This window comes from Phodopus roborovskii, unplaced genomic scaffold (genome assembly GCF_943737965.1).
Source record: "Phodopus roborovskii unplaced genomic scaffold, PHOROB, whole genome shotgun sequence".
Taxonomy (NCBI): Eukaryota; Metazoa; Chordata; class Mammalia; order Rodentia; family Cricetidae; genus Phodopus; species Phodopus roborovskii.
In genome coordinates, this window is record NW_026126549.1 from 27932645 (window position 1) to 27958523 (window position 25879).

Here is a 25879-nt window from a genome sequence, read left to right on the forward strand (position 1 = left end):
AACTAAAATATGCAGTGCTCAGTATTAGAAATAGCCCTGATAAGAATGGCAATGGGAGTGTGCATGCACTTGTTATATGTTTTGGAAAAAATCATTCATTTTTGTTTTATTTGCACCAGTGTTTTGCTTGTATGTATATCTGTGTAGGGGTGTCAGATCTTGGAGTTACAGACAGTTGTTAGCTGCCATGTGGGTGCTGGGAATTGAACCTGGATCCTCTGGAAGAGAAGTCAGTGTTCTTAATTGCTGAGCCATCTCTCCAGCCCCTACTTATTAATATTTTCAATATGTTTCAATATGTAGTCCAGGCTAGCCTTGAACACCTGATGTACCCACCTTTGCCTCCTGAGTTCTGGGATTGTGTGTATGTATCACTATGTCAAAATAAAATAACATTTGACTAAAATGTTGTAGTGGTTGTGTTTATTGGCTACTTATGCTAATGGAAGATTCTAGGTAGAAGTAAGTCTTCATCAAAAGGTGTCTGTTTTATTTAGTGTTAGTTGGTAGCAAGGATTTTAAGATGCTCTGGGTGACAAAGATGTTAGCAGCTTTCAGGATTCAACAGTGACTGAGTAAATGAGCAGGGCTTAGGAGAAAATAGGAGTATGTATGTAAGCCCTTAGTAGCTCAGCCGATGGGCCTGTATTCTGGTAACAGGGCTCATTATCATGGGAATTCCCTGGGTGGGGACCCAGTGTGCCTCTCCAGGTACCTGGCAGCTAGTAGGAGGTCTTGAAGGGTTTGGTTTGACTCATGATTTTAGGTGCTGGTGTGGGGGACTGGCCGCCAGTCTCAGGCTCTCTCCTGTCACTGCACTTGTAAGACTGAATGGGTTCTTAGATTTTACTCAGAGAAAGGCAGTCTTTGTTTTCCCTCAGTGTGCTGGGTGGCAGTAGCCATGTATACTTTCTGAAGCCTGGGCAACAAACAATGTTGCTCAGACTGTCTTTGCCCTCCATTGCTTTGGTCCTGTAGACATTCTTTTGTTTAGGCTCCCAAACTGTAAGTGGATAGCTACGTATTAACTTTGTCTACAGTTACTCTTCCTCTGTTTTTCTTCCTGTTTCCTCTGCTTCCTTTCTTTTGCTTATTTAGAATCCAACAGGGAGAGCAGACAGGATATTTTGTCATCATTGTAAAAGTATGCAGGCTGCCCTTGAGCTGGCTGTGTAGGGAGGATGACTTTGAACTTGTGATCCATCAGTGCTGGATTGCAGGTGTGTAACCCCATACTGTGTCAGATTTCATGTGATCGGTGGTCATGGAGTGTATGAGATCACTCACTACTAAAGAAAACAAATAAGGGATCTTGACATTTCACTTTTCTTTTGTACTGCTTGCTGGGTTTCTTCCTTCTTTTCTATTTTCTGATTCACTCCATCCCAAACCACCCTTTGGCAGGGTTTTTCACTTCTGGAAACTCAAATCTTCAGCCTGCTCACCCATTAAGTATCCCCAAAGTGCCCACTGGTGGCAAGAATAGGAAATGGCAAGATGGAGGGGGTTGTGTGTGTGTGTTTGTGGGGGTGGGGCAGAGAGGCAGCATGTGACTTTGGATCTGATTTTCTACCAACATCTCTAGCTGTCTTTAGCTAATAAGTCATCCCTTAGTGACACTGTGAAGCACCTCCGAATAGAAGACTGTGTCACTTGTAGTCTCTTCGCGGCTTCTTTTGTGGCAGCAGCTTTCCCTTCTGTTTTCTTTCTTTTCGGTCCCAGATTTGTTTCTAGCAATATTCCATTGGCCTTGGCCTTTCTAATGCACTGAGCAGAGACTGAGACCAGCAGAGAGAGGGCAGGAAGGGAGCCTGCCTGGGAGCCTGGGTACTGGAAACCCACACATGCTTTCACCTTGTGTGTTGGTGTGAGCACTGGGAAGGGCTGTGATTTCATGGCATGCTGATTAGCCAAACACTTGCCACCTCTGTCACTGTTCTTTGGACTACCATGTGTGAACACACCATCTGATTGACAGCTGTCCTTTGTCAGAGGGCCATTTTTTTCTCCTCTTTGGTTTGACTGAACACAGCAGACCTCTGCAGAGCTCTTGAAGCCCTGGCAGGAGGGCCCTGCCTCCCAGCCTCCAGATTCAAAAGCAGAGTCGTAGACAACCTTGGAAAGGATATTGATCAACTGACCATTTTGCATTGGGGTATATTAGCAAAGTGAACTCTTTTGAAGATGAGTAGAGGTCTGTTTTGGTGGAGGAAGGCAGACATCCTGTATGAATCGGAGTCATAGAGAGTACGTTTTCTCAGCAGTGATTGGTCAGGGGTGTTTCTGTCGATCTGAATCAATGAAGTGCTAGAATGGGTCAACCCAGTATTGTATGGGGCATTGCAGAGAAGCAGGACCGGATCTGCATCCTGGGATCACATTAGCGTCGTTGAAGGTCTAAGTGACAGATCCAACTTGGGGAATAGTAATGATGCTTAGCATTGTATGATTGGGGAAGAAGGTTGGTTTTGTTTGCTTTTTGTTTGTTTGTTTTTGTTTTTTTTCCCACCCTGACCCAACACTGTGCTTTTGGGAGAAGATTCCAGTACATCTCTGAGCTTGCAGTTTGTGGCTTTCATAAGATATCTTACACACTTGGACTAACATCATAAACCTCCCTTAGGACATTGTCCTGTGAACCAGAGACATCAGGCTGGATTTTTTTTTTTTTTAAGTTTTCTTGAGATAGGGTTTCTTTGTGCAGTTCTGGCTATCCTGGAACTAGCTCTATAAACCAGATTGGCCTCAAACTCACAAAAGTCTGCCTTCCTCTGCCTCCTGAGTGCTGGGGTTTAAGGTATGCACCACCACTGCCAGGTTAGGATGGATTTTTTTTTTTTAATAGGGAAATATGTGAAATTATTGTACAAATCTCAGGTTAGGAATTTGAATACTATAATTTCTGCTTTGTCATAGCATCTTTGAATGAAGCTAATTTATTCAAGCATCTACTAGCATTTGTTCAACATGGAGGAATAGTTTGGTTTGGTTCGAGTCACCTTTGCCTTTAGGTCTGTAGAAATTTACTACACTGGAAAATGATTGAGTGCCATCTTAGGTGTAACAAGAGGAAAATATTCTATTGCAGTCGATACCTGGTACATTAATTTTGTTCTATTTTTGTTTCTCATAGTCCTGATTAATTATTCACAATTTAACAAACCTTGTCATTGAAGGTCTGGGAGATTCTTGCTTGAATTATGTACTCTAATATTACATAGATGGGATCTTGTTTCAGGCTACTTGTAGAGAAGGATAAACTTTAAACCACATGAGACAGGAAAGATCTGTTTTCCAGATTGTTGCTTTTAGGTTTCTGTGCTCTACTTGAGGACAGTGTTTAGACCCCATCAGCTCCTAGGATGGGTTCAGGTAAGACCCTCTTGTGACCTGAGTTAAGTAGCACATTTTAAAGGCTCTATTTCTACTTCCTCAAAGACTTAGCTGGGCCACTGTTCTAGTTTTCTGTCTGTCACCATGGTAAATATCACGGCCAGAAACAATTTGGGAAGAAAAGGATTTATTTAGCTGACACTTCCTGATCACAATCCATCATTGTATGGGGATCAGGACAGTTAACCCAGCACAAGAACAGAGTGGGGACCATGGAGGAATGCTGCTGATAGGCTTGCTCTCCATGGCTTGCCCAGCCTACTTCCTTATATAATCTAGGACCACCTGCCTAATGAGTGGCACCACCAACAAGGGGCAGGGCCTTATTCTCCCACTAATCATTAAGTAAGAAAATGCATCACAGACCTGCACACAGGCCAGTCTAATAGAGGGGATTTCTCAATTGAGGTTCTCTATCCCAAGGAAATACTAGTTTGTGTTAAGTAGACAGAAACATACCAGTACAATGATTTATAGGATCCCCTCCAAGTACTGTGAGCATCTATCTGATAGATAATGAGGATTAAGGGTACTTTTAGCCATGATTCACAGCATATACTCTCAGAGTACTACACAAGAGGCAGAAATTCTGCCCTTAAGGGCATTGTATGAATACTAAAAATTTTGAGACCTATAAATTTAATTTCTTGTAGTATAAATAATGTTTCTTTTTCTCGGTGCTATATGGCTGTCGTCAGAGTAGAGAGAGATGATTGGTTAAGTAGGGCATGGGATTCAGTGGGTTAGCATTGCTCTTGGCAGATACATTTGTGTGGAACAATGGGAAAGCTGGGTACCAGAGCTGAATGTGGTCATATTCAGTTGATTCTGAAGGGCTGCTCTAGCCTTTCAGCACCTTAGAAATTTATGATGTGTCAATTTAATTGGTGACTTTCGTTGTCTTGGTGATAAATAGGTAAGGATGATGCCCCTTACATTCAGTGGCCCCTTGGGTTTGACAAAGTACAGTTTTGACGTGAGTAAATAAGACGTTCTGTTGTTACTGAGAAAAGGCCAGTGGCCCTCTTACTGAGGGTGGAGGTGAGGGGCTCACTACAGCCCTGCCTGGCCCTTCCTTTCAATCATGTGAAAGATCAGAGCTGTACCAGGAAGACAATGCTTATACAGCTCGCCTTCCTAGAATACTCATTGGAAGAAAGAGGTGTGCTGACGTGATATGAGGAATGTTCTAAAATTGAGGCTGTGAGTTTCAGTGCCAGGCTTGTATCATCTGTCCTAGGAGGATTATTTGTGTTTTCCTGAATCAGAAATGCCAGGTGTCTTCCTTTACAGAAGGTCTTTGCCACTTTCTGAACTGAAACTGTTCTCTCCTAATTAACAACTAGTTGGTGTTGCCAGTGAGTTCCTTGGAGTTTGTTTCTTTTTCACTCTCTTTAGAGTTTGTTAATACTTAGAAATCAATCTCACCCAACTCTACATACCATGCATGAACAGACAGAGGAGGCCTAGTTAAGTCAGGGGTCCCACGTTTACTCTGGGCCCAGTTAGAACCTGTGCAGCCTGATAGTCATTTTTGGCATCCTTACCTTTGAACTCCACGTGTAATGGACAAGCAATTCAAAGTAATGAAAACAGGATTGAGCATGAAACACCCACTCCATGCTTCTTCCTTTCCATCTCTGAGCTGCACACTTTCACATGTAGATGAGCACAGGGCAGGCTCCCTTGGCATGAGGCTCCAGAGTGTTCCATGCTTTCTTCCCAATGCACTGTTAGATTGCCCAGGAGCTGGACTTGTCCCTCATGGTTTATTATGCAGGGTGCTTTATGCTATAGTGATGACATTAGGTTCTTTTCCTTTTCCTGGTTAAGTCTGTGAAGAATGACAAGCAATAAGCTCAGAGGTTGTTGTTCATGCCGGTACCCAGTTTACTATAAATAATGTCTACCTAGCTAATGGTACAGAGGCCGAATGATGTGTGGACCCTTTCCTCAGATCCCAGCCTTCCTGCTTTTTCAAAGTGAGTTTTGATTTTACCATTTTCTTGAAAGCAAAACTTTAGACTCTTTAATGTGCACAGACTAAGATTCATTACATATTCACACTTGAAAATTCATTTGTTAAATTTCAGTTAAAATAGTTATAAATTTAAGTCATGATTTGCCAGCATTCAATTCTTTGTTTAAAGGGATAAGGCCTGGAAGATATAACCTCTGCTTTAGTCTGTTGCATACTGGAATTACAAATTGTATCACTGTAGTTTGTTTCAAAGTTTCATTTTTAAACTTTTGTTTGGTGCTGAGACTCAAACCCACAACCTTGAGGCTTAAATCCTCTTCTGAGCTAAAAAACATTTTCAAAAGCTGGTAATCACTAGTAGAGTGTGTTGTGTGCAAAGACAGAGATGTTTGCATATGCTGGGTAAGCCACCATTCTCTTTTGTCTGTCTCACATTTGTATAAAAGTCGGGCAAAAAGTATGCACTGGGCACAGGAGATACACGTGACCTCTCATGTGGTCCTCAGCACCACCAAATCAACTAAAGGCCAGGAAGAAGTGACACGTTGCTTTCAGAACCTCAGCCTTCTGCTTGTGCAAATTTTGTAGGTATTGACAGCTCTCCTCTATGTATAGAATTTTATAAAGAGTAACAATGAAGACACTTATCAGAGTACCTTCTCAAGCAGTAAGTAATCTTTCTTCTTTAGGGGAGGTTTTATGCAAATCTTAAAAATATCATGAATGAAAGACACTGGCATATATTAAGTTGTGGAGTGTATCCAATAAGCTTTGGCTATTATTGTAGAACCAACAGCTGGATAGCTAGGCAGAAATATGTCTTTGAGTTCAGGTGGACAGTCGTGGCCTGCAACTGAATAGTTCACTCTTACAAAACCTATAGATCAGGTATTCTTACTGAAACTTTTCAGTTTGGTCCAGCTCATAACTCTTTATAACATTAATTTGTCTCTCTACATTCTAGCTGAGAAAATAGGCTTTCTGGATATTTGAAGCTTTCAAAACCTGATTTTGTATTAAAAGAAAATATGAAAAGAATATAGCATATTAAAGTATGACAGGGTACCCTGCCCCTGTAGGCCTAGCTCTGGGTAGAGACAGGGTGATCTCTAGAGCTTGCTGGGTAGCTAGCTTAGATAAGTAGGTGAGTTTCAGGCTCAACAAGAGATTCTGTCTCAGATAAAGAGGTAGAGAATGATTGAAGAAGATACCCGATGTTGACCCCTGGCATGCACTGGCATTTACATACATGTGCATACACATGCATGCACACATGAACTTGTACACACATGTTCACACACATACTTTTAAAAATTTCTTGGCAACATACTTTCTGATAAGTACATGAATTTATATACATTGAGTGCATGAGATAAATGCTTTGTAGATTAATTTGGAAATAATTTCATTTACTTTAGAGCATTTCTATTGAGAAAAATACCTTCCTAGGCTATGAAAACTGACTGTATATAAATATTTTGGGGGGCCTCTTGTTAGTTTTATTCTTAGGTGTTTGTTTTTTTTTCTAAACAGAAATATTTTTCTATTTCTATTTTTAATCAGTAAGCCGATATAGAGGAAGTCATTATTTTTCAGTGTGTGGTCTTGCAGATATTACTACATAGATTTTCCAGCTTCTGGGTTTTGTTTTTGCTGTTGTTTGTTCGAGACTTTCTAGGGGAGAAATCATGGTCACATATTGATGGTATTGTCACATGTAGTATATTTCCATGTTATTTTGATGCTACACTTTTGAAGTCCTGTAATACATAACTAGAACAATGGACTGGACATCATGCTTCCCTTTTGCTGGCTTGAGCACTTCCGTCCAATGATTCATCATTAACTTGTTTCCTGTCTGCTTGTAGCTTAGGACAACTTCCCTAGGGTCATCACTTCTTAGGATTAATTTGTGTGTTCAAACCAAATTTGTATCTTACTACAAAATGCCCATTTTAGACTCATAATTATCTACACAAAATAATGCATGCTACTCATTTATATTGAAGATTCCTAGTATGTCTAAGATTTTGATATAGCTCTGTTTTGTGTAGTATTGATGCATTTTCTCTTTCTGGGTTTTTTCTTTCACACTTGCCACAGTTTTATCTATTGTCTTTGGGCATTTTGAAGAAACTTTGTTTGATATTATTCATGATCTACATTTTGTTTAAGTTGTTTTGAAATCCTATTAATTCTTTTTTTTCCTATTAATTCTTTATATTTATCCTTACCTTTTTCCTAGCTTTTATATCGCATGTCTAGTTCATTTAATTTTATTCTTATATATATTAATATATGTAATATACACATCCTCTCTATTTAAAAAAGCATATTTTTTCCATTTGATATTGCTTTGGCAATACCCCAAAGTCTTTCTTATTTACAACTACCATTGTTATTAATTTCTGTATGCTTTCATAATATTTGTTTGTTTACTTTTTTGTTTATGTGTATGTGTGCTTAGATGCATGTATATGGGAGTTAGGGGAGAGCTTGCAAGTAGGATTGCTTACCTTTCACTGTGTAGGTCCTGGCCTTAGAATTTGGATCATCAGTTCTTGCAACAAGTATCTTTTACTGGCTGAGCCATCTTGCCCATCTATATACTTCTAAATAGTATTTCAAATGTCTGTGTAGACCAGGTGTTATTAAAAGACTTTTAATATTTTAAGTTCTAACAAAGTGTCACAGTGGTAGTACAACTATACTTTTGTTTTAATACATTCGTTTAGACATTAGCCGTATGTAATTGAAAAGAGTGCAAAGTCTATATACTTTATTTGAAACAATGTCTTACCTATTGTGTGTCAGTTGGATTTGAATTTCTGAAAGAAAGCAATTGTGGATTTATCAGTCTGCCATGTATTGGCATTTGTTTATTGGTTTTGAGACAAGGTCTCTGTATGTAGCCTTGTTGGCCTGGAACATACTCTATAGACCAGACTGGCCTCAAACTCATAGAGATCTGCCTGTCTCTGATTTTGAAATACAAATTCTTTGACTATATCTCAAAGATATGTAATAAACTATTTAAAAGTTGTAAAAACAAATTTGAAGAGTTTACATTTTATCATCAATGCAAGATATTTTCATTTCTTTTGCCATGAATTAGATTTCAACTTAAGTGTTTCCAAACTTTTTTTTTCTTTTTTGAAAGCTTTATTCCCATATTTTTTTGTCTGTTATTCTTGGCAGTTCATCCTATACAGCACTCAACTTTACATTTACATTATCTGGCCAGATGTGACAGGTGCTATAACTTGAAGAATATAAACAAACTAAATGAGCATATGATACAGATAGTCATTCATATCTATTGTATTTTATCACATTTTCTTTGTTTCATATTTTCCTGACTTAAAATTTTCGTTTTGTTTTAATGACATGGCAATGCATATCTTATTTCATTCTTTTTGAAAATTATTCTTATATTTAACTGACACAATTGAAAACTAACATTTTACTAAATATAGAATTGAATAGTTTTCATGTCATTCCTGAAACAGAATCTTAGCATATTTATAGAGATTATTTAAACATTACATTTTTTTTCTCTCTCCGTGTGTGTGTGTGTGTGTGTGTGTGTGTGTGTGTGTGTGTGTGTGTGTGTGTGTGTGTACCGGAGCATGTTTGTGTTCGTGTCTACATGGGCATATTTGTTGTACCTGTAGATGGTAGAAGACAACCTGGGGGAGTCAGATCTCTTCGTGGGTTGCTGGTAACAAACTCAGGTTGCCTTTAGTGCTGAGGCGTCTCTCCATGTTCCTGAGCATATATGAGTTACTACTTTCCTTGTATCCCTTTACCTCTAGTGCTGAAATTGGAGTCTTTCCTTCTAGATATTTAAATTGCATAAATAATGACCTGGATCCTGGATTCCACAAGTTTCCTTGCCTCATTCTGTAAATTTTTGTGTACCATACCTTTTCTTGGGGGGGGGGTATAATTTTATTTCCGAATTACATATTCTTATGTAATTCATTTTTTTAAAAGATTGTATTCATTTATTCATTTTAATGTGTGTTGGTGTTTTACCTGAATGTATTTTTTGTATAAGAATGTCTGATTCCCTGGAACTGGAGTTACAGACAGTTGTGATCTGCCATGTGGGTGCTGGGACTGTAACCTTGGTCTTCTGGATAAGCAGCTAATGCTCTCAACCACTGAGCCAACTCTCTGGCCCCAATTATCTCAGAAATGTGAGGATATACATTTTCAAAATAACTTCCACCCTCCCTAAATTGCTTTTGTTTTGACCACCTCTTTGAATGCTCTCTGGTTACATGTAAAATTTGAGTGCTAAGGCTAAGATCAGTTAATTTGTTCGTAAATGGTTAAGTTTCTGCTTCCTGATTTCCCCAGGAAGCAAACCTCTCCTTTCAAAATTTCTCTTGCCTTCATAATTTCCTATCCCTATTGAGTCCTCATATCAAAACCAAAGGAGGTGTGACTATGTGCCTTGTGGGAAAAATTTTTAGGATAATAAAATGACCCGAGTAAAAGTGGAATAAGATTCTCTGGAAACATCAATAATGCCAGGAGAGCTGGTCCCTCTATAGGATGAACTCAGTTCTGTCTTTTTGGGTGGTTTATAAATTTGGAGTCATTAGACATTGGAATTTGAACCAGGGCAGGGAATATTGCAATGTTCAAGATAGTGAACCCCTCCATTCATATGTAGCATACTGCAAAATATTTCAAATTATTTGTAGAATGAACACTGTTTGTCTAACCATGTATCTTTGCTCCTTACCTTCTGTTCTGTGTTCATTACTTTCCCACTTTGTAATTGGCCTCTCGTGAACATTCCCTCTGACTCCCACACCTTTGAGCTGGTCTTTTTTTATTTCTGAAAACTGACAGGCTTTATGGTTGTCTGTGGGGATACTTTTGTTCTCTCTCTCTCTCTGTGTGTGTGTGTGTGTGTGTGTTTGTGTATTGATGCATACTTACATATGAGTACATGTGTGTGGAGGCCAGAGGTCAATTTCTGATGTCATTTCTCAGGAGCCAGCTACCTTCTGTTTTGGAGACAAAAATCTTTATAGTGGTCTGGGGCTTACTGATCAGGAAAGCCTAGCCAACTAGCAAGTCCCCAGATCCATCTGTCTATGCCTCCTCGGAGCTCGGATGTGTAAACACACACACAACAGCATACCCAGATTTCTGATTGGGTGCTGGGGATGGAAGCAAACCCTTTTTCTAGCACAGGCACTTTACCTATACCCATTAGTCCCTGATTTGCTTTTACTCTCCTGTCAATCAGTTCTCAGATTTTTAAATATTTCTGTCAGGGAAAATGTTGTTTTTGCACTGAACACTTGATAAGGCAGTGCATGGAACCCATTTTCGGTTTTGTGGTTCCATTGCTTATCCTAACCTTATTCTCGATTGGGGAGTCCAGCATGTGCTTGTGTGGATGAAGATGTTCTTGAGTCATGGGGCACCCTGTTTTGCAAGCCCCTTTTCCTCTCTGAAGGGTAGCTAGGATGAGGCATGAGCTAGGGGAGGAGGCAGCAGCCTCTCTTTGATCAGATACAGGATGCACACGAGACCTTTGATGTTCTCTTTTTAATTGCAAGCTAAAAGCACACAGCTCTTTTCTCCCACAGATTGACAGGCTGATGTTTGAGCAGTAGCCAAATAACCCAGTTTAGTGAGCGGCTGAATTTTGACTTTCATAAACATTTAATGAATACATTTTTATTTATGTCAGTTTAAAAAAATGCAGCTGCCGATGTTTGCACCCCCACCCCAAATTTTTTACGCTAATGCCAAAATTAGAGTATTTCAGTATTCCTGGATTTCCTGGTGTGCACCTGTGCAGGTGTGGAGTCATTACAGACTGACAGGGTTACTCTCGGCTTGCCCTATGTGCCTGTGGGGCATGTGTGCTGTCTTGGGAGGAATCCACCATGTCACCTACCCTGTTTTTGTCCTCAGCCATTTCTGTCTTTGGCTTGCAAAGGAAGAGAGTATTGTGCTACAGGGGCAAAGGGGCTTTTTGTGATGGGGCCCTACCCTAGGTCAGAGGGAACTTCTCCTTCCTTCCCTGACCATCTGTTTGACCTTTAGTCTAGGGTGTCTGAAGAGTTCATCTTTATTCCTGTTTTTAAAATTCTGTTCTACAGAGAACAGAATATGTATGTATGTATGTATGTATGTATGTATGCATGCATGCATGCATGCATGCATGTATGTGTACACACACACACACCCTGGGATGGGAGGCTCTAAAGACTTGAAGACTTGAACTGCCCAGCTGGTATTGAGCATGTACTCTGAACTTTAATACCCCTCTTCAGTCTGCAAAAGGGTAGAAACGACTTCATAGATACGTTACTCACTGATTCTTTTTATTGTGGAAAATTTCAAATACAAGAAAAATCCAGAGTGCTGTAATGTGTAAAACTATGCCTCTACCCGTCAGTTTCAACGGATTTTAGCATTTGCCCCATTTGTCTTAGAATCTTCTTACCCGGTTGATGTTTTTCAAATGTTTTAGAGCAGATTGTAGGCTGCACATCATTTTATGTATAAATACAGCATCTCTAACTATAGATTCTATAAATAAATAGCATCTCTAGCAAATAATCTCCCCCACTTCCCCAGCTTAACACATCCACAGTGTCATCCCCAAAGCAACCCTTCCTCAGAGCCCTGAACTTTCCCCAGCTGCCCTACAAATGTCTTTTGTCTCTGGGCTTAGAGGCTGTCAACTGGTATCCCTCCACCTGAGAGGCAGGAGAGAAGGTTCAAGGTTAGTCTGAGCCACACAGCGAAACCTTGCCACAGAAGAAGAAAACAAAATATCCCCAAAGTAGAACAAAACATCAATAGAAAACAAATGGACTTTGCCCACTGGTGTACTTGGACTGAATGTGCCCCTTGGGCATTGTCTATCTTTGGTGTTTCACAAATCCACAACGTTCCCTACTACCCCCTTTAATATTAAAGCTAGGATCTTGCCTGACTTTGTGGAATTGATTGATTGCTTTCTTTCTGCCAGCCTTTTAGCTTGTATTCTCCACATTTCCTGTGAACTGAGAGTTGAATCAACAGGCTTAAGATTTCCTTTATTTTTATTTCCTGCTCCATTTCTATTCTAGTTTGCTTTTCTGTCACTGATAAATACTGACAAAGACCAACTTGAGTAGTAAAGGGTTTATTTAATCTTACAGGTTCATTCCACCATTGTGGAAAACCCAGGCAGGAGCTCAAGGCCACAGAGGAGTGTTGCTTACTGGCTTTTTCTCCTGGGTTTGCCCAGTCTGTTTTCTTATACCACCTAGGACCACCTGCCCAAGGGTAGCACCACCCATATGAGCTGGGCCTTCTGATGTCAGTCTTCAATTTAATCAACAAAATGACCTACAGATATGCCCAAAGGCCAATCTGATGGAAACAGTTTCTCAACTGAGATTTCCTCTTCCAAGGTCATTTGTGTCAGGTTGACAAAAAGGAAGGGAAGGGAAGGAAAGGGAAAGGAAGGAAGGAAGAAAGAAGGAAGGAAACCAACCCAAGTACCCACATCTTCCTGTTTCTTCTCCTCTCTATTTTTTTAATTTTATAAATGACTTCTCACTTATGCAGCTTCATCTGCCTGTAGACTTGCTTTTTGGTCCTTAGCCTCCTCAGTACTGGGATTACAGTGTATCTATCTAGCCCTCCCATTGCTCCTGAGTACTGGGATTATAGTATACCTGGCTAACCCTTCCCTTGCTTTCCTCCCTCCCACTCCCCACTGTCTTGTTTTGCTTCTACACCCAGATACAAACAGTATCTGCCTCTTAATTTTCCCAGTAGAGATGAGTGATTAAATTCCACTAATGTACTTACACGTCCCATTTTTGTGTATCCATAAATGAGTCATGCATTGAGCTGTGCTTGCTCCTTGGTGCCTAGAACATGATGCTGAGCTTACCAAAGAAATGACTGCAGATGTTGCCTGCTACATAAAGACACTGCAGTACTTGTAGGGACAGTAGTGAAGGTTCCACCAAACAGGAGCCTGGATCTTGATGGGGTTGTGCAAGTCCCTTGAGGCACCATGTTTTCCTCAGCTCCTTCACCCAGTGTTGCCTATTCAGATAAAGGAATAGTTACAAATTATTTGTGTGTTTGCAAAAGGAGGGACAGCAGCAAGATTTGTGAACAAACCCATATACACACATGCACACACACTTGATGAATTACTGTGTGCCAGTTGGTTTGCCCCTGGCTGCCCTGACAGTTTTACAGTTGCAGACTGAAACTTTAAAGAGACAATCTTGGCTTCAAATGTGGAACAGTTCTTTGCCCTTACACAACACTCAGTGGAATCTGATGGAGGTGGGTCTCTGCCCTGTGCCACAAAAGTGAAATTTGGATGGGTGATCCAGTTTTTCTTTTGATTATATAGAACATTCTTCAAGTAGCAGTAAAAGTTACCTATTTAAATAGATCTGAAATCAAAATACCCTACACCCCTTTAATCCCAGTACGAGTGGCAGAGGCAGGTGGATTTCATTGAGTTTGAGGCCAGCCTGGTCTACAATGTGAGTTCTGGGACAGCCAGGACTGTTACACAGAGGAATCCTATTTTGAAAAACCAAAACAAACAAAAAAAAATCAAAATACCTAGATGTGTAAAAAGACATGATTAGTAACCCTGAATATAAAGATTCTATAATGAATGGACAAGGCAAACAAGAAGGGTCAGCTGCATCTGTATAGAAGAGCCAGGCTGAGATGAACATACAAGTTCAAATCTGTGCAGTTATCTTGATCAAGTTATGAGGAATGTTCTAATGAAACTTTAAATATATCCTGACTGTTTTTTCTGAAGTTTGTCAGGCTTTGCTTCAGTCTGAACTCAACTCCTAGGGATCAGGTTGTTTTATGCAAGCCCTTTTCTGGGAAATGTTTTGTGTGAAAAGATTGTTTCTTTTCAAAACCGATACACAAAGTTATTTCTACCTTTTGGAAGTGTGTGCTCTTTAGGGTTCTTTCGTGGGTTTTGTTCAACTGGCTTGTGAACTAGTTCAGCAAGTCAATACCACATGCTCACTGTCTAAATATATTTATAATGAGGTATTATGTGAACACGTAATAAAAATATACCTGTCCTACATCCTTGGGGAGAGAAAGGAAATGTTTATTTATACATGCAAACACCCTACAGTTCCTCTAAGAACCCTTAAAAATTACCTTCTCCTTCCAACTTTGTAAAGTTTTCTGGTTGTTGATTGTTTTTCCATCATCTTTCTTATATAGCTAAGGGCTACTTAGAAAGTTGTGCAAATGGGTGCTGGGCAAACGGAATGACTGATTGCCTGTCATTTTATTAAATAAATCTTTCATGGGATCAGTGGATTCTTTGTGGCATGTTTGTAGGGAGGGGTGCAGAGAGTGGAATGCATTGCTGCAAATAGCTCCCCAGTACTGAAGCTCGTTGGTGTTGGAGAGTGGAGAAGAGGCAGAAGGATGGGAGGCTTCTGAACATAAGATTGAAGGATGAACATGAGATAATTGTTGACATTTTCAGATGTGATATTACCAGGAGCCGTGTGAATCCAAGAGACATAATTGCTATCAGTGAAATGACAATTTGGTTGTTCATTGGTTTTCAAATAGTTTTCAAGTTATCTTGGGTGGGTAGTTAGCTTCCTTCTGCCTTAGGCCACCTCATCTGCAGAGTGGGATTAATGGGATTCTCCCCTCAAGGGGTTGTGATAATTAAATGGGTTACTGCAGCCAAACTGAGCTTGAACTAGAGTGAGTTCTGTGTGGATATTTGCTGTTCTTTGTATAGCTGCCATCATTTATAGAGTGACAACTCTGTTATTGAAAAGTGTCCCCTACATTTGCCTGTAATCCTAAGGCATTGTGATAAGGGAGCATTGAGAGGGTCCAGGGTAGGGCGATTGTCTTAGAAATCCCAAGGATATGATGTTTGGTTGTCATCTTCAGAGGTGTTTTGGAGTGGTTTTTCTAATGCAGAGTGGGGAAACCCATTCTTTAAGGAGAGAGCTATGCCTCAGAATTAGAGCTCAAGGTGGGTGGCTGGGAACACACACACTCAGTTTGCTTAGATCTTCTTTAGAATAGGTTGTCACCTAAGCCTTCTATTTCCCCAAAGCCCACCACAGCAGTTGGCACATAGCAAAGGCCAACATCTTCTCTGTTCTCTAGACATTCTGGCTTTGTTTCTGTCTAAGCCAACTTGATTTTATATGTGAGAGAAACCTAAGGAGAACAGTTTCTTTACTAACTAGCTTACATTCTCCCAGACTCTTCCATATGCTGTGTCCCTCAGAGTAACTATCCTTTTTAAAAGGCATGTGGTGGACACATGCCTTTAATCTCAGTACTTGGAAGGCACAGGCAGGAGGATTTCTGTGAGTTCAAAGTCAAGGCCAGCCTGGTCTACAGAGTGAATTCTAGGACAGCCAGGGCTATGTACAGAGACTCTGTCTCAAAAAACAAGACAAAACTATGTCTTCACAACCCTACCTTCACCTTGCTGACTTTGTCCCTCTCTCCTGTATCTGTTCCTCTGTGGTTGTCCACCTAGGTGGCACCTGTATTTCACTGCTGCTCAACTCACAAGAACCTGGCCCTTTGGTGAATGATGGATCACTCAACAACCATGCCTGTTTGAAAAAATATATCCCTTTTTTTTGTTCAACAAACCAGGCACAGAAATAAAAGTACATAAGCATACATCAACAGGCACAACCAATTTCTTCATATACGTTACTGACTTTGATTCTTCACTTATCCTTAAGTGGACTGGGAGGGTAACTGAGAAATGAAAGCAGTTTTGTAGAAGAGATGTGGTAAGACTTTTGTACATTAAGGCCTGCCTTTAGTTTCTGAGTGATGCACATCTGGTGTGGGAGGGGAAAGTCTTAAGATGAGAGTACAAAGAGAAGTTTAGGGAATATGTATCCACTGACATAGGAATAGAGAATCATGTTCATAGAAATAATGGTTGAAACTCTGTAAGCACATTCCTTGGCTAATCAGTTAATTAAATCAGTTAACATTTACTACAGGCATACTATGTATCAGGACCTACTGTGACAGATGCCAGGGTCACAGAGACAAGGGAGCTCACTTCCTGCCTTGAGAGACCATGTGTCAGTAGTGTGAAGTCACAGACATCAGGTTTCTAGGAATTTGTGTTGTCTGAATGATTCTCACGGTGAGTGTGGTCATACTACCATGTCCCGGACAAAGATCCTGACACCCACTAAGAATACATATCTAGGTTCTCCAGGGGCAAGAGGCATTCCATTATATTGGATGATTCTTCTGCAATAAGAAGAAAGATACTTCCAAAGTTAGGATTCCCTAATGATAATTGAAAGCTCTAATAATGAAGGCTTGGGCAGATAGAGCACCGAAAGGATAGGGCATAGTGTATGTGTCAATGCCAAGTCAAACTGGTCCCTCTGCTTGCTAGCCATGTGGCTAGCATGGCCATGGACATGAAACCACTCTAAATGTCCCCATCTGCACATTGGAGACTCACTTTAATATATACAAGAAATAATGTTTTTGTTGTTTTTTTTAATTTGAGAAGTCAAATAGGTGGATGTATAAATCTCATCAATCATTGGGCATTTGTAATTTCCATTAAAAATGCATGAATTTGTACTTGACTTTTACCATATTATACATTAAATTACAGTTACCATAGAAACCTTTGTATTACACTATAACATTTAAATATAAGGTGTTTTTCTATACTAGGAAAGACAATGTATTTGAATTTTGAAATGTTTAGTGAAATCTAATCACTGCTAAAATAGTTTTACTCAAGATTACTGAATTCTTTGGGAGTTATGCAAATTCCCAACCAAAACTGTGAAGTTTTTTTGTTTGTTTGTTTAAATCATGGAAGGAGAAATAAAATAAATAATTTAAGTATGTAATACACAGTCACTAGATGCCCCTTAATTGGCTTTGTAACATGAAAATACGAAATTGGTCCACCCTTGTAATTGTCTGTCAGTGTCCAACACAATAAGAGTTTAACCTACTTTATATGGTGCATATAGTTCTATCCCATATCAAACATTTTTTATTTTGGTACAAGTGGCAGACTGACTTTAAACCATTTTTATCTTTTATTTGGTTGAGTTAGCAGCAAATTACTTCTGTGTTTGAAAAATAAAATTAAATGAATTGCTGGAAAAATCCTTGTGGAATTTTGAGGAAAGAAGTCACACTCATTCTGAGATAACTCTCCAATTTCTTTATTAAATAATGGGGAGGGGGTTCCTACCTTCTTGCCAGTATGGCCCAATGCCATGGAGCTGTCACTGTTTATGGAGACTCGCATATTGAACCCTTTCAAGTTTTTATTGTGCTGTTTCAAATTTAGCACAGTGGATTTTTTTGTTGTTGTTTGTATTTTATTTGAAAGAGAAGTAGAGGATCTATTAATTATTCTCAGCTTCAGCTGACTCTTTTAGGTAACAGTCAGTGGGTTTTGACAGGAGTATGCTAAAGGGCAGAGGGAGGAAACCTCTGTGAGGCTCCATTTCTGCTGGACATTTCCCATGTGTTATTGCTTCTACACCCAGTAACTCTGGGAAAGCATTGATTGACCCCCTTCACAGAGGAGGAGAGAGTGGTTATTTTCCAGCAGTCTATATGTCTCTGAGCTTGGGTTCCATGCAGAAGCCACTCATCCTCCTTACTTTGCTTGAGTCAACCCTCCCTCCGTCCTTCCCTTCCTCTCCCTCCCTCCCTCCCTCCCTCCTTCCCTCCTTCCCTCCCTCCCACCCTCCCTTCCATGCTTTCCCCCTTCCTGCCTCATTCCTTTCTTTTTCCTCCCCCACCCCTTCATTCCTCTTCCCTTCCTTCCTTTATTGTAGCAAGGATTGAGCCTGTTGCCTTGCATATGTTAGGCAACCTCTCTACCCCTGACTTTTATCACTGGTTCCTTTTTATCTTTCATTTTGAGACAGGGTCTTTCTAAATTGCCCCTAAGCTGGTCTTGAGCTCACTCTATAGTCCAGGCTGGCCCTACATTTACAGTCCTTTTACCTTAGCCTCCCAAATGCCTTGGATTACACAACTGTCCCACCAGGCCCAGCTTGAACTTTATTTCTGATTTTCTGTGGAACAAATTTTAATAAGAATTTTTTTGAAATATTTGGAATTCCTTAAAAGAAACTATTTGCAAAATGACAATCTCAATAATTGCTTTTTTTTTTTTTTTTTCCCTGTCACACAGCAACCATCTAATCCCCCTGGTCAGCTCTGCCATCCCATCTTTCTAATTTTTTTTTCCCAAGGCCTCTTTTGCTGAAACTGAGTCCGGGACAGAAATCAAAGTGAGCAGTAACAGTGTCTTTCTGTACCTTAGGGATCAGGGATAAAGATTGTCCAAGGTCTGACCTTCAGCTGTAAGCTTGGAAGTTCAAAAGTGGACAGGTGGAATTACTGTGTTCTTCATTGCCCTTTGGTGCAAGATATATTCTAGGTTGCCTAGTAAGTGCGGACAGCAGCAAAATTATGGCCCCCTCCTGCTACTAAGAAAGTCAGCAATGGCCCTTCCGTGGTCAAAATGGCAAACTCAGCAGCAGCTATTCGATAGGGATTTGCAAAAACTTCCCCATGGCTGTTAGTAGTCTTGTTCAGCAGTGTCTTTGAAAACCTAATTCGGTGCAGAATTAGCCACGTAGATATGACCTCAGCTGTGACCCAGTCTTTTAGACGCATTTACTCTGCAATTTCTCTCCACATCTAGTTTGTTCCTTATGCTGCAAAGCCTATCAGGTACCTATACATATATCCAACATTCATAAGTTTTACAGCCGTGCTGAATTCTATTTCCATTTTAAAATAACAAATCCCTGCCTTTATGGAGTCAGTGCACTGCACAAAGCCACTATACATCACTTGGGTCTGTGATGAAAGAATTGAGTCGCAGCTGTGTGACTGCTACAATACCCAAACATGAATTAGACTCACACGCATTTGGCAAAAGTTCAGAAAAGGAGCTTAATCTGGTTTCATCGGAGACTGCTTTTCTCTGTTCTGCAGCATCCCTCCCCCCATACCCCAAGATGTTGTGTCTGATATCAGATCACAACGTAACGGTAGTGACGCAAAGGCAGAGAAAGCCTGGAAAACGAGGAGCACATTTCCCCTCCATAGATTCCCTAAGCCCTCATCCCTTTTGCTTCCCAGGACCCACCTCTCAAATTCAAGGCCATTCACCTATAAGATAAATTAATCCTATGCCCAAAAGCATTGCGCATAACTCTCTGATCTCACGTATATCTATAATTAAGGGTAAATATAATCTTCCTTTTTAAAGATGAACATTACATTTAAAGTGCTGACTGAAATGAAGTAATAGTTCAGAGCAAGATGATTTTACTTTAACAAGGAAAAAAAAATAGTTGATAATTTAAGCTTCGAGCAGTTACTTCTATTTTTGATTACCATTCAGTTATAAATCTAATTTGAGATATAAGCCACTTCTCTGTTACCCAAGCTTAGTTCATGGTTTATATCCTTAGCTGCATAAGCCAAGCCAAGTAGTTGATCAAGGAATGAAGGTTCCCACTCACTCATCCCCAAATGGAGTAAGGGCAGGGCTAAGATGGTCTTAGAAGTCTTCATGTTCAGACCTGCTAGGAAACAGACAACAGTGTGATTGCCTGGACCCTCCCACAATCTTGACCTTGGTGTATGAATGGCTCTGCCAGATGTGGCTCTTTGCTGGTGAGTGGGCTTCAAAGAGTTACTCTCTGGTTATTTGAGCTTAGTGAACAATACCAGTACATTTTGTTCTTTGGTTTGTGCTTTAAGGCTTGAAATCATTTACCTTTGGATGGAAAGCTGAAGGGCTTGTCTCATCACATGTGGACTGTTAAGCAGATTCACAGGTTAGCTGTGTGAAACACCACATTGCTTCCAGTGTTTCCTGGGTGATAGGGGCAGCTAACTGCTCCGAACCCAGAATAACCACAGAACACAGGGATGCACAATGTAAACAAAACAACAAACAGGACCCTTAAACTTTTCTAATCCACTTAAGTAGGGCCAGGATGCATTTGCCCATTTTGAAACTAGACTAAGCTTTTAAACTTAACAATGAAATATAATTTTGTTTTCAAAGCCATAGGTTCTTAGAGGTAATTTTATAAACAGATGAATGCCTTATCTTTCATGTGTACTGTTTATTTAATTTCCCTTAATCAAATGCCATTGACTTTTAAACATACATGTACCGAAGTGTTTCAACAGTGGAAATTATTTTTAATCTTTCTCATTACTACAGAGTGTAAAGCCTGTGACATAAAGACCAAACAATAGTAAATAGTCATTGTTCGTTTCACAAGTCGACCCTACAATAAGAGCATGTATATTTTTATCTTCATTTTCCCTGTGGGGGTGATTAGTGCCCCTTTAAGTTTGAGGAAATGTTTATTTTTGTTTCTTTACAAGAATGATGCCATTGTCCAAGTGGAAAAAAAGGGGTGGGGGACAAACAAGTCTAAAAGAAAGAAGCAGGAATGTGCTTTTTAAATTTTTTTGTTGTTGTGGGTGAGAGATTGTCAGGAGTCTCTTTGGAAGTGGTCTGTGGCTTTTGATGCTGTCATTCCACATAGTTCATGTGGCTTTGTAGAAGGACTGAACTCTGATTTACTTATCTTCCCACTGGAAGATTTTCTTTGAAATCGACAAGCAGGTCAGTCCCAGCCAGTTAGCTGTGTTTTCATAATCTTTTCTTCACAGCTGTATTGTGAATGCCACTAAAACCAAGGGCAGCTAGTTTATTTGTTTTTATGTTGGCCTTCTACATAGATTTCCTTTTCTGGGAGTGAAATCTTTGCTATCAGAACCAATAGAAATCAACCAATGGTCAGACCCATTGAAAAGAGAATTGAGTATTTCAGAATACTTGTTCAACCCTTTCCTGAAGATTGAATATATTTTTGGGAGAGAGAGAGAGAGAGAGAGAGAGAGAGAGAGAGAGAGAGAGAGAGAGAGAGAGAGAGAGAGAGAGAGAGAGAGAGAAAGAGAGAGAGAGAAGAGCAATGGCTGACAATGCAGTGTCTATGTTGACAGATATAGCGCTAGTCTAATTTTATGGGTCATGAATGATGTAGCATAATATAGTCTTACTCCATGGGTCATGAGTGATGTAGCTTAATGATAGACATTTGCCTAGAATTCAAGAGGCTCATCATACTGTAAAATACTAACAACAATAATAGTATATTATTACTTTCAAACTCTTTTTCCCAATAAAGTCAACACTAAGTGGTATACTTATGGTATACTTTACCTACTTAAACAAAGAAAGTTATTTCATATCATTTGCACCTTTATCAGTAGAGATATTTTAAAAAATCTTGCATTAAGAATTAAGTATGGATCTGTCAAGAGTGAAATTTCAGGTTGAAATTCTAAATTTTGAATGCCTAAAATGATAAAAAAATAAACATTGGATTTTATATTCCTAAATTCCCTAGAAGAGTTGGTTGTAATGTGTTGGGCGCTTTAGTTTGCCATTAATAATACTTTCATATCTTTTGAAAGTTCTAGAAATGCAGTAGTTGAGTGTGCTGATCTTAGGTTTTTATGTGGCAAATGATCCAATTTTCATCCTTTGTGGATGAAATAAGATGTTGGCAATGAGCTGACTGTTCAGCAATAGGTTTTCACTCTTAGATTCTCTTCTTCAGTCATTTTTCCCCCCTAAAGTAATGTTTAGGATGTATCCCTTGAAAAAGTGGTAAATCTGGAAGCAGGGAACACAGGCCTGCCAGTGGCTGATTACCCCATTATATATTGTTCACCAATAGGCACAGAACTCCCCCACCATCAGCAGCCCTCTGTATGATATTTAGCTATTTTGTGGTGCCTAAGAGAGCTTTGAATTTTTGATTTTCCAGCTTATGGGTCATATTTGACCAACTGCTTTCACTGGAAGACATGCCACTTTGTTGAGCTATTTAGGAATCAAAAAGACTGTCTTAATTTAAAACAAGGACCCTTTGTTTTAGGTGGTGACTGCCTTGTGAAATTTTTCAGTTCTCAGCGGGTTAACCAGGGAACAGGGGCAGAGTCATAATTGGCCTATTTAGAGTATTTTGCATGTGAATAGTGTGTTAGTGAAGCATCCCTAAGTCTGTTGTGAGTGACATGGTGATTAGAATTTAGATTAGGGAAAACACATTCTGTACTTTATCAAGGACAGTAATTAGTTCCATCAGTAAAAGTTGATTACAAGTAACGATAAAGTTAGATTTTTAGTACTTAATTTTAAAATTTCTTTATTAAATAACAAATTTGTTCTTAATATAAATGGTACAATCTACACTTGTTTTATTGCCTATCAGAATAATTAAAAAAAAAAACCAATGTGTTCAATGCAGAGTATAATCAGGCGGTTTATATATTGTGAGTAAGTTTCTATGTAGCCTTTAGAAAATGTAATATTATGTAATCTATCTTATGTCATCATTATTTGAAAGTTTAGCAGTTTGTCACATGGTGATAATGATATTTGTGGGAATGTGCTAGTGATGTTTGGGTGAATGTTCAATCCATGGGGATTTGTTTTCCTTCCTGGTAGTCTTCAAGAGAGCATGCTGAAGTCCTTGGGGTTGTTGCATGCACAGAGGGTGCCTACTTTTTTTCTGATCTTGAAAGTTTGCCCTGGGATCTGAATTTCTTCTCCACAAATCTGGCATTCTGTACTGTGTGGGTACCTTGCAAAGTCCTGGACGATCAGGAGGTGTTCTGTAGCGAGTTGACCGATCCACACTCACCCCCAGTGTGTGCAGCTGGGGGAAGGTGTGTGTGTACAAAAAAAAATGAGTTTCCTGTCAGTCCTTTCCAAACAAGGGTGTGAATAGTTCCCAGTTAGGAGCCTAAGTGTGGGGAAAGAAAACATTTATGTTAAAGAAATGACATTTTCTTATGAAATTAAAGTATTAAGTCATCTAAAATGATTTTTAAAAAATGTATTTGTTTTAAGGGGACACCATCTACAGTCTTCTAAGTAAAGGGTTAAAAATACCGAAAGTGATGATAGCTTCCTCAGTGGCTTTTGGTTTTTGGCAGTTGTTTTGTTAATTGTCTTAGCTCAGCAAATGCTGGATTTTGTATTGCTCTGCTTAAAATCGAGTGTGAGGTGGTAAATGTGAAACATTAAACTTCCATATTTGTTTTTTTTTTTTTTTTTTGTTTCTTTTTTTTTTTTTTTTCACCTTCTAGCAGAGTCTCCTTGGAGGGGACATGGATATGGGCAATCCAGGAACCCTTTCGCCCACCAAACCTGGCTCCCAGTACTATCAGTATTCTAGCAATAACACCCGGCGGAGGTCTCTCCACAGTAGTGCCATGGGTAAGGCCCTCTTCTCTTTGAATGCCTGGCTTCTTTATTAAATTATCTCTTCTTAAAAATGCCATCCTACCCCCACTTTACCCCCAGAAAGACAGCCCCCTCATTATATTGAATCGATCTTTAGCTTGGTGCCTTTTCCACCAGGGGATATGGTTAACCATTTACACAGTAACATAACTTTTGAAATGTTTGTATTTAGTGTGTCACCTGACTGGGCACACGAGAAACCTGTGTTTCAAAACACGGAGTAGTCACAGGTAGCTCCAGTCTTTACAGTAAAGCAGGCTTTGGTTTCTGGTAGATGGAAATAAATCAAGAGTGAGCAGGATGTCTGCTCTCATCTCTGTAGCTTCTTGCTTAAATTTCTTTTCTTTTGGAGACCTGGGCATGTGGGAGCTCACAGCTTCGTTTTTTGTTTTTGTTTCTGTTTTTTCAGAGGTGCAGACAAAGAAAGTCCGAAAAGTTCCTCCAGGTTTGCCCTCTTCAGTAAGTACTGCCTGTTTTTGCTCCCTACTTTGTCCTTTGTATTTTGTTTGGTATCAGTAAAAGAAGGCAATAGAAGTCAATGAGTTTCCAGTCGTCCAGAGCTTTGTGTCAGTTAGGATGGGGAGAGGTAGGAAGGATCAGCTACCTCCCTTGCTGCGGTGATTAATTGCCCCTGCTGGAAGGCTGAGGGCTTGCATTGGTGTTCAGCAAGTTAAGCTCTGAAGAGAACCTTGAAAAGGTACCTCAAGTTGCAGAGCTTTACCTGTCCAGGGCTTTGCAGAGCATGATATTAGTTTCATGTGTTGGTTAAATTCTTTGTCGGTATTATGATGATTTATGGATTTGCATGCGAAAGGAGATTTGTGGAGAGGATTTAGAGAAAATTTACATGGGTTTCAGCCCAGAGTGCAGGGAGAATGTCTCTATTTTCTGAAGAGGTTGATGAATAAGGACCTCAAAGGTGGTCACTGTTTGCTCTGCAGTGCTAGGTGGGGATAGAGGAACCCAGCTGCAACCAAAGCATCCTGGGCCTTTTTTAATACTTAGAGCTTTGTGGGGGTGCTGCTCTGATGCCCCAGGCCCCAACCTAAGAAAAGTTCATTGTACTCACAGGAAATTCATGACACATTGATTTGAGTTCATCATTTGTAAATTTTACGTCTTAGGAGGTATTTAATTTGTTTATAGCTGATCCATCGCTACTAATTTTCTTCTTATGTAAAATTTAAAAAACAACTATTTCCTCTCTTCTCTCCCTGTTTCCTTCATTTTTCCTTCCAGTGTTGTGCATGTAAAGACAGTTTTAACTCAGTCTTCTAGTATGTTTAAAAAAAAAGACTAATGGGTCTTATAAGTTCTTGCACTTTAAGTCAAAATTATATTTAGATTTCTGAAAATGTATTACCAATCAGTGCTCTCATTGGTTTTATTTCATTTTTAGTAAATTAGAAGAATAATGGGTTTTGCAAATGTGCTAGATTAACCCACACACCTGTGTATTTGACTTGATTTCGGTTCAGCTCATCCAAAAAAAATTATTAAATGAATATATCAGAATAAGTCTTACCATAAAACCCCACAAATTTTGTATGCTGATTATCAGACTTGATAATGTTGAAGAAGCACCACAAAATTAGCCATAAATATGGAAAAATATTGTGTAAATAAAACTGCCAATGGCATATAAAATAGTCATTTTAGAATGTCAATATGTCACTTAAAACTGTACCATGTTGTTATTTCTTGAGTTTCTATATTTTATTGAAATTGGCTGTTTCTGTAGGCGTATTTTAAGCTTGAAGTTAGAAGGAGAGCTATTACTGTAGATGAAATTTTAGTTGTTAATTGTGTCAACGACTGTTTCAATTGACAAAGTCCTGGAAGTTGTTTACATTTTAAACATTATCTTGACAATATTAAATACATTAAAAGGGCCTTTGATTGTTCTGAAATGACAATGTGACTGTTCAGGGGAGCTACAAAAACAGCTCATCTCATCCCATCTGTGCCTCAGGTTAAAGTGAACTGTGGGTTTTTTTTTTTTTTTTTTTTTTTTTTTTGATGTTTGTTTTACCCACCGGGGGAAAAAAAAAACATTTTTTTTTTTTGCAGACATCTCCACACTTACTTTAGGAAGCTCTTGAAGGATC

General features: G+C 39.4%; 1 protein-coding gene across 15 annotated transcripts in view; it reads left to right on the top strand.

Annotated features, from left to right (window-relative positions):
• Tcf4 (transcription factor 4) overlaps positions 1 to 25879 on the top strand; it is a 332791-nt gene that overhangs the window by 186981 nt on the left and 119931 nt on the right. For 8 of the 15 annotated variants that reach the window (XM_051200994.1, XM_051200981.1, XM_051200980.1 and 5 more), the window contains 2 exons: positions 23615 to 23744; positions 24181 to 24230. The exons of 2 other annotated variants lie outside the window; for them this stretch is intronic. In XM_051200994.1, coding sequence (XP_051056951.1) covers positions 23615 to 23744; positions 24181 to 24230 — 180 coding nt within the window. Of the gene's footprint in view, positions 1 to 22781; positions 22800 to 23614; positions 23745 to 24180; positions 24231 to 25879 lie in introns of those variants that run through there. 5 more of the 15 variants (XM_051200982.1, XM_051200984.1, XM_051200991.1 and 2 more) reach the window with 2 other exon arrangements.